General features: G+C 38.4%; 1 protein-coding gene across 1 annotated transcript in view; it reads left to right on the forward strand.

Moving 5' to 3' along the window:
* Positions 1-8034: 8034 nt before the first annotated feature.
* The window catches only part of nit2 (nitrilase family, member 2), a 6035-nt gene continuing 464 nt past the window's right edge, over positions 8035-13605 (forward strand). Inside the window, exons 1-10 of the mRNA XM_079244541.1 lie at positions 8035-8098; positions 8227-8345; positions 8438-8558; positions 9183-9271; positions 9357-9450; positions 9520-9594; positions 9666-9744; positions 11296-11394; positions 12738-12793; positions 13135-13605. The exon at positions 13135-13605 is cut by the window's right edge and continues 464 nt beyond it. Of these exons, the coding sequence (XP_079100667.1) occupies positions 8071-8098; positions 8227-8345; positions 8438-8558; positions 9183-9271; positions 9357-9450; positions 9520-9594; positions 9666-9744; positions 11296-11394; positions 12738-12793; positions 13135-13235 (861 nt within the window). The 5' untranslated portion in view covers positions 8035-8070 and the 3' untranslated portion in view covers positions 13236-13605. The remainder of the gene's footprint in view (positions 8099-8226; positions 8346-8437; positions 8559-9182; positions 9272-9356; positions 9451-9519; positions 9595-9665; positions 9745-11295; positions 11395-12737; positions 12794-13134) is intronic.

Raw genomic sequence — 13605 nt, forward strand, 5'->3', positions numbered from 1 at the left:
AGATGCTGCAAACTAAGTGTACGGCTGGTCAGTATTTTGAGTTTTAGAAGATTATTTCTGGATTAAAGATAAGATAATATTGCATGGACCAGGCGTAATGCTTGGAAAAACATTTTTCACAGAGGAAAAGTGTAATAATAATACACTGTTAAATTAGTGTGGTAATATGCTAAATAACTCTAGATGTAAAACTTTTATGTTTTTAACCCTTTCATGCATAGTGACCCTGTAGTGGGAACCTATTTACAAGTTTTTCTCTTACAAGGGTTTTTTTGTAAATAAACCACTTGTTTTTTTTTTTCTTTTACAAAAATGAGAAAAATGTTGCATTGTTTTATTAATTCATGCATGAAAGGATTAATGAACTTTAAGTTTATGTATTTACTTTTCAGTGTTATTTTTAATGTCCATGCAATGAATATTAATTAATACATTAGCTTCATTTTTATTAAAATGTGTGACCAGGAAAGAGGAAAAGGGCCAACTCTTCATCGGACCTTGTTGCTGTCCTCAAGGAGATGAAGAATGAAGATGAGCTGAACCGGGCCCAGCGGGATCATCACATGCAGATGCTCCTCAGTGATGCTCGTGAGGCGAGGGAGCAGGAAGCTGCTTTACGGCGTGAGGAGATGCAGCAAAATGCACAATTTAATCAGGCATTTCTTGGAGTGTTAGGCCAGCTTGCCCCGTCACTGAGTGGCCGACGTACGTGACACCTATTTAATTGTAAATATATCTTTTTAGGTGTTTGGCTTTTTCGACTTTTGTACATATTTCTGGTTAATTTGAATTAAAAACATCTTTTGAAGTGACTGTGCCATTATTCTATGTTGCCTGTTCAGACACAGATGAACCCAGTGAAGAGTGTGCACCAAGCATTCATTACTGACATTTTGATGAAATGCAGCAAGTGGACAAATGCAGCAGTATTATACTAATAATTTAACATATGTCTCTGATTTAAACAATTATATGGTTCAAGTTCTACCAATACAATGTAGTTTATAAAACACTTTACTTTAACAACTTCAAGCTCCATCTCTCCAGGACCACAGTTCTACATTTTCCAAGCTCCAACACACATGTCTAATAAAGGATCAAATTGTTACTGCAAAATGACCTATTTGTTTGTATCAAGTGTGAAAGAGCAGAGAAACATCCCAGTACAGTGGCTTTGTCAGTTCTTCAGTTTTTATTATTCTTTTCAAATTGGGTCTAAAAACAAAAAAAGACAGTTTCATAAAGTAAAACATTTTATTGAATATTATCACTCAAAACTGGATGTAAAGACAACCTTAAATGAACAAACTATTAACTATGAATGAAACTATGAACATGGCATTGGCTGTTAAGTAAAATCTTTAAGTACTGGCCAACAAGTAATGCATGAGAGCATCTCTTACATCCCTCCCCTGCTCCTCTATACCCGGTGCTCCTGCTACCCCAGGTTGAGCTGGTTCAGCTGCAGGTACCTTCCAGGAATTTTCACATGTCTCCCCATGATCTTCACACAGGTTGTGCAGAGCACAGCATGTCAGCACCACACTTTTCACCAGTTGTACATCACAGTCATTCCTTTTAAGGAGGCAACACCACCTTCCCTTCAGCCTGCCAAAAGCATTTTCAACAATGACCCGTGCCCGGCTGAATCTTCTTTTAAACATTTGCTGGTCCGCTGTCACCCGTCCGGTGTCTTGGAATGATTTAATGAGCCATTTCTGCAAGGGATATGCAGAGTCTCCGAGGATGTAGTAACCAACCTGCACCCCACCAATGTTTCTGTAGTTGGCTGGGAAGAGGTTTTCTCGGCTGGCTAGTTGCCACAAACTTGACAGTCTCAGGACCCTCGCATCATGCAAGCTCCCTGGCAGTCCGGTGAATACGTTCCAGAACATCCCTTTTCCATTTACAACACCATGAAGAATAATGGAGTGCCAGCCTTTCCTGTTAAAATAATCAGAATGGTAGTCCCGTGGTGCTATTATGGGTATGTGGGAGCCATCAACTGCACCCACACTTTGCGGCATACCCCATTTATTCTCGGTATAGGTAGCCATTTCTCTTAACCTCCTCTCATCAGGAAACCGGATTAGCTCTGGTAACAGCAACGTCTCCACAGCAGCACAACAATCCTGCACACACCTGCACACAGTTGTGATGCTGACACCAAAAAGGTGTCCGACGCTCCTGTACTGAGCCGGTGGCGAGCTTCCAGAGCCACTCTCTTCTTTAAGGGCACATACTCACGGAAAGTCGTGTCCTTCCGTTCCATAGCTGGACGTACTTTGTTGCATAGAAAATCTAATGTTTCCTCGGACATCCTGAAGTTCTGTACCCACTGCTGACTCGTAAAGCCAGGAACAATGGCATCCCACCATTGTGAGGCTCGTTTGACCACCCAGACTGACGGTTTGCAGCGTCGAAACTGCTCCAAAACTGCCACCTGAAACACAGAATGAATACGTTATATCTTTCCAGAAATCATAGTTATCTAATCATTTATTTGGTTTAGGTATGCAAATAGGGTGCTAATAAATGTGGTATTACATTATACTATAAAACACCCAATAAGACTTATCCTCCTTCGAAGTCTGCGATTGTCTTCCGCTTGGTAAAACTGCAGGGCTTCTAAAACTCCTGTGCTTCTCCAAGGTATTTTGTCTTGCCGCTTGCAGCCGCCGCTCGCTCTCATTTTTTATTTTGTTTCTGAAAACTAGCCACAGACTAAGTAGTAGACATACCATTGCCTCTAGGTCCTCCATCTTGTGTTTGTCGCGTATGTTGATGGTCGCGCACAACACTGACGTGACAGCAATTTCACACAAAGCACGCCCATTTAAGACCTGGTGCTAAATTGCAATGGAAAAGAAACAAGACCAAGCCGGGACAAGTTGAGTCGAGTTAAGTTGAGACAAGCTGAGACAAATGGAAAAGAGGTCTATGATCCGTACTTGGTCTGGTCCCTCCCCTAGACACCTGTTTGCATTGGGTGACCCTACCAGGGGCATAAAGCCCCTGACAACATAGCTGCTAGGATCTTCGGGACACACAAACCCCTTCACCACACCCATTTATTACAGAGCGGCTCTGAGCTACAGCTCACAACCGATTTCTGCCCTCATTGGAGCTGGTAAGGAGGAGGGGTGAGGGGTGACTTTTGCTCATTACTGCCAACCTGTGGTCGTTTGTGGAGGTAGCAGTTTTGTGGTTTGCTCACGACCTGGTGTTTGCCACCTGGTGGTGGAACGAATCGCCTTGAAATCTTACATACTCTGCCTTTAAAATAATGAAATAATAAAAAAAGTTTATAATGGTAAAAAGGAGACCGAATTACATCACAATCTTCATACAAATATTGTTTCATAAAAGCATAGCAAAAATGAAATACAATATTAAATTAAAGCTGTTCCTCAGAACTGTCAGAAAAATGGGAGAAACAGATCCAGGGTCATTCTAACAACTTATCCGCCTTTCTCACTGTATTAATTATTTCATGTACCTGATGATAAACAAAGAGAAAATATTCAAACCATTTATCAGACTGTTGACACAATGGGAGTGAAAGTGTGCTGCAGTTCACAGCACTTTGATTACAGAAAAAGTGAACAATTAGTTGTAATCCTCTGGGTTTATTTTGATAGTTTTTACTTCCAGTGTCACAGTCTGTTCGAAGGTATCAAAGTTTTATACATATCAACACAGTTATTTATATTTAAACATTATCCAATGTGCTTGCACAATGATACACGCTTTTGAGTTTAATTTAGAAATATGTCCTCTAACGTCAGGACCGTATGTTTCTCTTTCCTCATCTTTCAATTCTAAAGAAAAAACAGTCAAAGGAATTTCTCAAAGATGTCGCCTCAAGCTCAGTGTCTCACTCGTTAGGTGAGTTAAGTGAACCTACTTCCCTTTTTAACTAGACTTTATATGTTGCAGATTTGCAAGATTTCTAACTTCCCTGGAGATAAAAGTGTGGATGGGAGTGTTAGCTAATGTTAGTGGGCAGTTTTATGAATTCCCTTAAAGTTGTGCCTTCTTTGTATTGGTTTTGCTTTGCCTCCCAAAGAGGGTGATGGGGACGTAATGACACAGTTGGGCAAATAGTTTTAGTGTGGGGTTACAGTGATCAGATTGGAAACATTAACTGCCCTAAAAACGGACGGCTTCCCTGGGTTGAATTGTTTTTAGTTTTTAAATAACTTTTGAATATGTTAAGAAAGTTATTTGTCATCTGAGTACTGTTTGGAGTGATTAAGGGCTCCAACATTTTTGAGGCAAAGATTTAGTACAATATGTTTGTTATATATGTTTTGTTGTATGTATCCTTGGAATTGCTCAATTTATGGAAAAGTATAGTATGGAAAATGTGTGTTCAGGACACATGCTTTTAAACTGCTTATTAAAACGCTTTCTATTATTTACATCCCGGCCACAGTCATGTGAGAAGCAGAGTCCACCATGGACAGGTCAAGCTAAAATCCAGAGTCTGAAATACTCACTACGCCTAAGCACAGGTTTTGTTTTTGTTTATAAGGTTCTGTAATTTTAAGAGTTTAGTAAAATGTATAGTATCTTATTAAAGAAGGACAAACTGAGTGGAAAAAGTTGACATCTCTGTTAGGAATGTATTTTTTAGTTTCTATTTGCGCCATTGTCCGTAAACCATTAGTTTACAAACAGAAATGTAGTCATAAAATGGTGAAAAGTTAGGAGTATTTGAAATGACATGTAAGTAGAATTATTCTATCAAATGATTATATGGTAAGTTGCAATAACTATGAACATGAAACCTAGGGGTATTTAAAGAAACTGGATAATATGAGAATCTAGTTTGTTTAAATAATTGTAGCTAATCAAAAAAGAATTATGTTCCATTGTTGTGGTTAAATGGATACCAGCTGGGTTACCATGGTAACTTTAGCTGGAAAACTCTGAGAACAATTCATTCATTTAAAATATCAGCCTTTTCTTTGTTTCTAAAAGTAATATAAACCTTAATATTTTAAATCAGACATATGTAAAAAGTGGATTTATTAAATTTATGTCAAAACAAATCAACAAAAGAATTATAAAAGCAATTATTAGACGAAATAATGTGTATAGCAAAGAGGTCAATCAAGATTTAAGGAATATAAAATGAGTCCAAAACATTTCTGGAGATTCACACAGAGACGGAGAGCAATAAACCTTTGTTCAGGTCTGGGTTGGATGAGTCTGGATCAATAAAGGCTGAAGGGAACGTCTTAGGGCTCAATCAGAGAGATAGTGATATATTGAGCTGGATTTCTTTGGCTGGACATCTTTCTTAAAAAAAAACATTATGAACAACCCTTATGAAGTTCTAACCAGCACATAACTACAGTGTGCACAACACATTGTTAATAGATTTGAAGGAAAATCTAGGGGTAAAAAGGGGGTGGTAACATAAAACGAAACAAGTAAATAAAAGTTCACAAATATATTTATTTACAAATAAGTGTATTCACCAGAAACAATATGGGATAACTCAAAACTTCTCACTACGGGAGAAATAACTTAATTTCTTAATAACATAAAACAAAACAAACTCTGTAATCACAGACAGGGTCCACACAAGGACAAAACCACAATGGAAAAACCAACACTACAGGCTCTGTAAGTTTACAGCAATTTAAAGTCCCAGAAGTCAAACCACAGACAACAGCACAGCAGTGGCAAACTGTGTCACACTAAGACACAGCTGCCCTGAAAGAGGGCGATGACGTCCCTTAAATAGTGGCGGAGGAGGTAGCCAATGAGCTGTGGTCCTCCACCAATCCTGAGACACCAATGATAAAGGCGGAGACGAGGAAAACCGGCCAATTTTACACTTGTGCGGGTGCTGGAAACATCTCCTCCACATTCCAGCCGGCTTGGGCCGTAACAACAAGGAAGGAAGGTGCATGCAGGTCCTTGAAGTCACTTACACTCAGTCTTATTACAGCACAGCAGGACAATAGGTACTAGGGTTGTCGCCATACCAACTTTCTGTTTCGGTACCGATACCATTTAGTATTTCTTTCTTTTTTTTTTTTGTATAATTCAATTTTTTATTTGGTTTAGCAGGGGAGAATTCCCACAGTTGACAATCACAATAAGTGTGTGTACAGCATTTGGTATTAGTTTGTTTTAAAACAAAACAATGGAGAAAAAAAAAAAAAAACAAAGAAAAGGAGAAACAGGAGCAGCTCAAGAACTAAGGGCATCACAACTCAGTCCTTCTTAAGTGTTCATAAAGTCCATCCATGATTTCCAGAGTTCCACAAATTTTTCAAAGTCAAGTCTTACTGCAAATGTGAGTTTTTTTTCCATTTGAGCAATCTCCTTGACAAGATTCATCCATTCTTCTGTGGGTTGTTGGTCCGTCATCCATTTTCTTGTAATAACTTTCTTGCTGGGCTGCACAGTGGCGCAGTGGTTAGCACTGTGGCCTCACAGCAAGAAGGTCGCTGGTTCAATCTGGTTTGGTCAGTGGCCTTTCTGTGTGGAGTTTGCATGTTCTCCCGTGTATGCGTGGGTTCTCTCCGGGTACTCTGGCTTCCTCCCACCTTCCAAAACACATGCATGATAGGTTAATTGGTCACTCTAAATTGCCCCTAGGAGTGAGTGTGAGCATGAGTGGTTGTTCGTCTCTCTGTGTGTGGCCCTGCAATGGACTGGCAAGCTGTCCAGGGTATACCCTGCCTGTTGCCCCAAAGCCAGCTGGGATAGGCTCCAGCTTCCCTGCAACCCTGAATTGGAATAAGCAGTTCAGAAAATGAATGAACTTTCTTGCTAGCGATCAGCATAATGTTCCATAGATATGTCTTACAAGAGCCCTTTATACATTCTGGTCGTTTACCCAGTAACATAGTCTCAAAATTTAAAGGTATCTTTGTCCCCATGACTTTGTCAATACTAAGCTTAATTTTTTCCCAGTAATAAGCCAATTTCGGACAGCCCCAGACAACATAATGATGAGCTCTTTTTATTCTGCATAACATCTAACAGGATGCATCTGCATTTGAACCTCTTTGTGCTGGCGTTGGGAAAAAAACCGCACTACACTTTTCCAGGCGAACTCCCTCCAGTTAAGTGAACATGTACATTTCCAAGAGTTGTCCTGTATTTTAAACCATTCTTCCAAAGGCAGCTTAAAATTACCCTTCTCCCATTTTTGCTTGATATACTCAGTATTTTCACCTTTGATGGTTTGTAGCTCATTGTATAATTTTGAAATCATGATGATATGTGACTTATTTTGGTGGAGTTAGAATTTCTAAAAAAAAAAAAAAAAAAAAAAAAAGTAGCAGGTCAAACTCGTTTAAAAGAAAAATCCTAAACAGGATAATATCTATGCACAATTTTGAAGACAAGTTCTTTAACCTTATTGGGCAGAATAAATTTGTAAGGAAGAGTAAATATAGCGTTCCACGTTTTATCATCTCATGTATGTTCCAGACATTTGTATCTAGCTGTTGCAATGGTTTTAGTAATGAGGACTTTTGTTATGAAAGTATTGTTAAATTTTTATCAGAGATGGAAACTCTGTTCACTTGAACACTGTAGTCCGTTATATTAAAAGAGGTATGTATGTTTGAATCACAGCGGGATAGTGCCATGATACCCGATGGGAGGGCATTAATAACAGTGTTATAATTATCTTGAGGTATAGGAACACTATATTTGCTCAAAAGAATATAATTGAACATCGTTATCAAAGAGTTGTCTTAAAGTTTTGCAATCTTGCACTGATACCTGATTGGGCGTGGATTCACCACCCCAGCTGACGTAAGGTCGCCTCTGAACTTCAAATTAAAATACTGAAATTTTCAGAGACTGTAGAAATTGCTTAAATGAGACCAAAAATAATTTCACATCGATAAAAGTCCAATGGCATAGTTTTATTCTAGTACACTATTTTATAGTATCTTGGTATTTTTGTTTTGTTTAAAATAATAAGGAAATTTAAAGTAATCATTCTCTTATTTTGAAATTCAAACAGCCACCCGGAAACTTTTTCACTTCACGTCCGATACGAAACAGCGTTTTAAACAGCACAAAGTCCAGATGACCACTTTAGCTAAAGTGATGTCTAGTAAGTTATTTTGCATTTTTATCCTAAAGAGTTTAAAAGTATTAAAAACATTAGGGGGAGACTGCTTTACTCGGTGCTGTTGTCCCTGGTAAAGTCATAGTAAACTGAAGAAAACTGTGTTTTTGCAGAGTTCCGTCTGGCTGTTGTCCAGCTGCAGGTGAGCAGCGTCAAAGCGGACAACCTGAGCAGAGCCCGGAGGCTGGTGAAGGAGGCCGCGGGACAGGACAGCAAACTGGTGCTCCTGCCGGTCAGGAGGGGTTTTATATTTATATACAATCTTACTGCTTTCCCAATGACAGACTAAACTGTCTGCTGGTTTCTTCTCTGCCACTGATACAGGAATGTTTCAATTCACCATATGGGACCAGCTTCTTCCCCACCTATGCAGAGAGGATTCCCGGGGAATCCACCCAGGTGCTGTCAGAGATGGCGAAGGAGAACAAGGTGTATCTGGTGGGAGGTAGGGAAGCATCTCTGGCTACTGATATTCATTCGTTGTATGTTAAATGTTAATTCATTGACTTGTTCAGTGTGTTTCCTGGAAATAATTCATTTTTTTAAATGAACAATTCACAAAACTTATCTTGCTTTGCAAACTCCAACCCTGTTTCCAGAGATGCTGGGATATTGTGTAAAATGTAAATTAAGAACACATGACGTTCATTGATGGGTAGGATTTTTCATTTTACGAAAAGTTGGGACAGGGTTGACAAAAACTGAAGAATTGTTTAAAAAAAAAAAAAACATAACTATTTATTTTTCTTATTTATTTCGTAATAATAAAAGACTTTTAAAATAACAAATATTGGTTACAACAAACGACAAATAAAATAAGCTTCTTAAGTTCGAAAAAGGGTTTTGGAAGAAGTTGAGCACTTATTTAGTCTTATCTAGTCCAAACCCCCCTGATCAATGTCATAATAGTCATAATACACACAATAAATCACAGAATTCAACATACATTCTTTTTATATAATAATAATAATAATAATAAGGAATGAAAAAGAAAATGTGGGCCTCTAACTAAAACTACATGTGACTTCTGGATGGGGATTAATGAACCTTTAGGTTTGTTGTTCAACAGGATCGATCCCTGAGGAGGATGGTGGGAAGTTGTATAACAGCTGCACAGTGTTTGGTCCTGATGGTGAGATGATTCTGAAACACAGGAAGGTTTGTGTTCATCTCCTGCAACTGTTAAATAGACAGGCGAAAGATCCTCTAATCGGCCTAAATTTTCAATGTTGTCTCCTTCAAGATTCACCTGTTTGACATCGATGTTCCAGGGAAGATCCGTTTCCAGGAGTCTGAGACGTTGAGCCCTGGGAACACTTTGTCCATGTTTGACACACGTGAGTGACAACTACAGACTTCCGCCTTGTGTCATACATCTGATTCACTTCTCTTTCATGCTTCTGCAGCTTTCTGTAAAGTGGGAGTGGGGATCTGCTACGACATACGGTTTGCAGAGCTTGCACAGCTCTACAGTAGAAAAGGTGAGAGGTTTACATGGCTTCAGGTTTACGCTGCTGTTGGATGCTGACCGGCTTGTGGTTTCTGTGTTCAGGCTGTCAGCTGCTGGTTTTTCCTGGAGCCTTCAACATGACAACTGGTCCAGTGCACTGGGAACTCCTGCAGAGGGCGAGGTGAGACTTGAAGTCACTTACCACCTGAAATCCATTTATATTTATATTTTAAAAGGCTGAATTTACAACAATCGCTCAAAAACTGAACAGGCGCAGGAGTCTGACTGAGAGGAACAGAAAACACCAGACTGTAGCAGAACCATAAAAGGATTGTTCAACAAAATATTAGTTTATGAGTGATGTAACGTGTATTATTTTATGTTATTTTGCTTTTAAAAATATTTCTATTGAACCAGAATTGGAAAATAATGTCATATTTTCATAAAATTTTTATTTATTATTACTTTTGTCAATTTCAGCGCATTTCACGACAGCTGCTTTTTCCTTTTTAATGGGATGAATACATATATGGACAACTGTAACTGTTGGTCCAGACATGCTTCTTTGCTGTGTATTTTTCTTTTTTTTTTTTGTTTTGTTTTGTTTTTTTATTTATAACTTCAATTATTTTACAGAATTTACAAAAGTCTTCAAAAAGAAGAAAAAAAGACTATAAAAGACAATTGTATAAAAAAGGGACATAGGATATTAATGGAATGGAAGAGAATTGCTAAGAAAAAAATAAATAGATAAATAAATTTAAAAAAAAGAATAAATAAAAAAAATAAGAGGGTAAATGCGAGTTACAGAATTAAATTACATTTGTTCCAAATATCCTTTGTTTTTTTGCTTTTTGTTGTTTGAGTCAGATTGTATCAAGATACATTTTAACATCCATTATAAAGAGATTAAAAGCGGTTTTCTATGCATTACTGTACTTTCCTGAATGTGAAACTTTGTGAGAAACAGGATCAGGTTAATAAGAAATATGGCAGGGGAATCTTTCTTCTTAAAATCTGTGATACCAAACAAGACATTTTCAAAATATAGAAGGAAACCTGGTTTGATGTTATTGGAGATCAGTGCAACAATGTCCCTCCAAAAATTCTGTGAGTTCATACATTTCCAAAAAGGTGAGCAGAAGACTCTGGGTGATGTTGACAAAAGGAACAAGAAACATCAACCTCAGTTTTGAATCTCTGAAAATAGTATTTGGTTGGATAAAATCTGTGGATTAATTTGAAAGAAACTTCTTTGACTTTATTAGTGAGAAAAAAAAAAATGTGTTGGAGAGACCAGACTTTTATCTAATCAAGATTCTGAACAAAAGAGTTCCAATAAGACACACAAGATGAAACCAGATAGTCTTGGAATAAAGAACGGATCTTGGAATTGGCGGCCTTTGGTTGTGTTGAGAAACGAAGCTCACCAACAGTGGTCTGTTTAGGGTCAGGAAGGCTGGATGGAGGAAAAGCATCTTAAACAACATGAGCAAACCAGACGGATAGCATCAATGCTGTGTAATGTTTGTGGTGCCCATCTCCGTTGTTTTGACATCCCCTCCCACCTCACGTTAACTTTCAGCCTGTCTGCCTTTCACCACTGTGTTTTATCAGCTGCTGTTCTCTGTATTCCTACAAATCATGTAAATCAAGGATCTCTTTCTTGAGTAATTTTAATGTTTAGATTCTTTTCTTGATAATTTGAAGTAATAATCAATCTGTTTTGCAGGGCGCTTGACAACCAGGTGTATGTTGCCACAGCTTCACCTGCCAGAGATGAGGCCGCCTCTTATGTGGCCTGGGGTCACAGCACTGTTGTAAACCCATGGTAAGAAAACAAGACCATGAACAGAGGATGGTTTTATGCAGCTACTTCTGTATTTGTAGCTACTTCTCGACATCTTTTTGCTGTAGCTCAGATCAGGCCAGTCAGACAGACTCTGAAGCGTTCTGCTTCTTCACTGGTGGATGTCATCAAATCACACACGCTGTTCACTGTGATGCACTATTAGTTTTTGCTTTTTTTCTAAACTGATAACCACGGTGAAGGTGTAAATATTAGTTAAATTAGTATTTGGTAAATCTACTCATTCCAGCCTGGAAAGGTTTTTTGCATTCACATAAGTTATTTTTCTGTTTTTAGGAAGCAGCATGTCTAAGATCTTCTCAGAACCCTCCTGGTGTTTAGTCACAGGACTCTGGGGTTACTTCCAAACTGTCCGCCTCTGTTTCCTTTAAGTAGTTTTAATTTTCTTTCTTTTTCTTATCTAAACATTTGCACATAACACCTTTCTTTTACATTAAACTGTCCTGCTGGAGACGTTTTGACATCTTTTCGTATTAAAAACCTTCAGAATGATTAAAATACAGGCGCCTTTAGTTTTTCTGCAGCTGCTGAAAATGGACAAGACAAGCTTATTTGTATATTACAGTTCAACATAAATTCAAATAGACAGTAAAATATTAGAAAATAAGCTTAATTTGAAACAAAAGCAAGGCACAAAGGAAAAGGAAATAACATCTGATAAAAACTTTAAACCATCATCAAGTTGAAAGATTTTACCTTAACAAAGTAAAGCACATTTGGACTTTTTAAATACAAACTACTGGAGTGCGTCTAAGAACAGGAGGGTCCTTAACCTGGATGTTCCAGCTGGTCCAAGGCTGTCTGGGAGTTTGTTCCAGACATGTGGAGCATAGAAGCTGAATGCAGCTTCTCCAAGTCTGGTTCCTGAATCTGAACTGATAAAAGACCAGATCCAGATGAGCTGAGGGGACTGGTAGCTTCATACTGGGACAAGAAGTCTCTGATGTGTTTTGATTCTGAACCACTTTAAAGTTTATCCTCTGACAGACAGGCAGCCAATGTAAAGACCTCACAATTGGTCCACTTTATTATTAGTGAGGACTTGACAAAATAATACATATTATTTATTAAATTATAGCGTGCTTGATTGGTAAATTATCATAACAGAAGTGTTTAGTGCACTTAAAAAGTTTGTCAAATGTAGAAGTCATTAAATGCAGACAAAGACTCTATTTACACAGTGAACAAGCTCTAGGCTGTAATGTCCGTCCTCCATCCATTCATTTATTTTTCTGCCGCTTATTGTTTGTTTGTATATATTTGACATGTTGCGTTGGTGTCATTATTCTAACACATTGTTACAGGGGAGAAGTCATCTCCAAAGCTGGAGCAGAGGAAACCGTCATCTATGCTGACATCGGTGAGTTGAAGACGGTTTTATCGGCAGTTTCTGTTACAGTAAAAAAAAAAAAAAAAAAGATTTTTGTATATTTTCTTAAAACTGCTCTGTTAATGTCTTGCATGATATTTAACATGTTCTTTTCGTGTTGGAAACATGACCGTATACATGCATCTCCCTTAGTTTAGGATAAATCGCACAGGCATGTTTAGATAAACCAGCAACAACGACAACAAACCCAATCGGTCGGCCTGTTTCACAGCAGTTATTGATACCTAACACATGTTGGGTTTTTTTGTCCTACAATCTGTTTATTCTGACTCTGCATTAAACCTCTTTCTTTGTGTGACACCTGATCCCAGACCTGCAGTATTTGGCTGACATCCGGCAGCAGATCCCCATCACATCTCAGCGTCGGGACGATCTCTACAGAGTGACGTCTCTGCAGGAAGAGTCTGGCTGAAATCTGACATTATTACACAGTTTGTTCATCTGACTGGCTTTGTGCTGATGCTGCTTGTGCAGTGGGAGAGTGTTTGCAGGGGGCAGCAGAGCTAATCTGACTGTCTGAATGACTGTAATAAGACCAAACAAGGCAGGTTTGGACTTTGCACATGTTGCTCTGAGATACTTGGTTTAATAGCAAACCAGGTTCAAAGTACAAAAGAAATCCACCTGTGAAAAACATAAATGAAGTTGGTTATTTGGAGACACAACAGGGTCTGCGCTGCAACACATCATCTTCTCCCTGTCATGCACAAGTCTAAATAATGTAGACGGAAGAGTTTGTGAAACAACACGATGCTGTAAAGCTGCATACTTTGTCAACAAAC

This window comes from Telmatherina bonti, assembly GCF_933228915.1.
Source record: "Telmatherina bonti genome assembly, chromosome: 8".
In the NCBI taxonomy this organism is placed as follows: Eukaryota; Metazoa; Chordata; class Actinopteri; order Atheriniformes; family Telmatherinidae; genus Telmatherina; species Telmatherina bonti.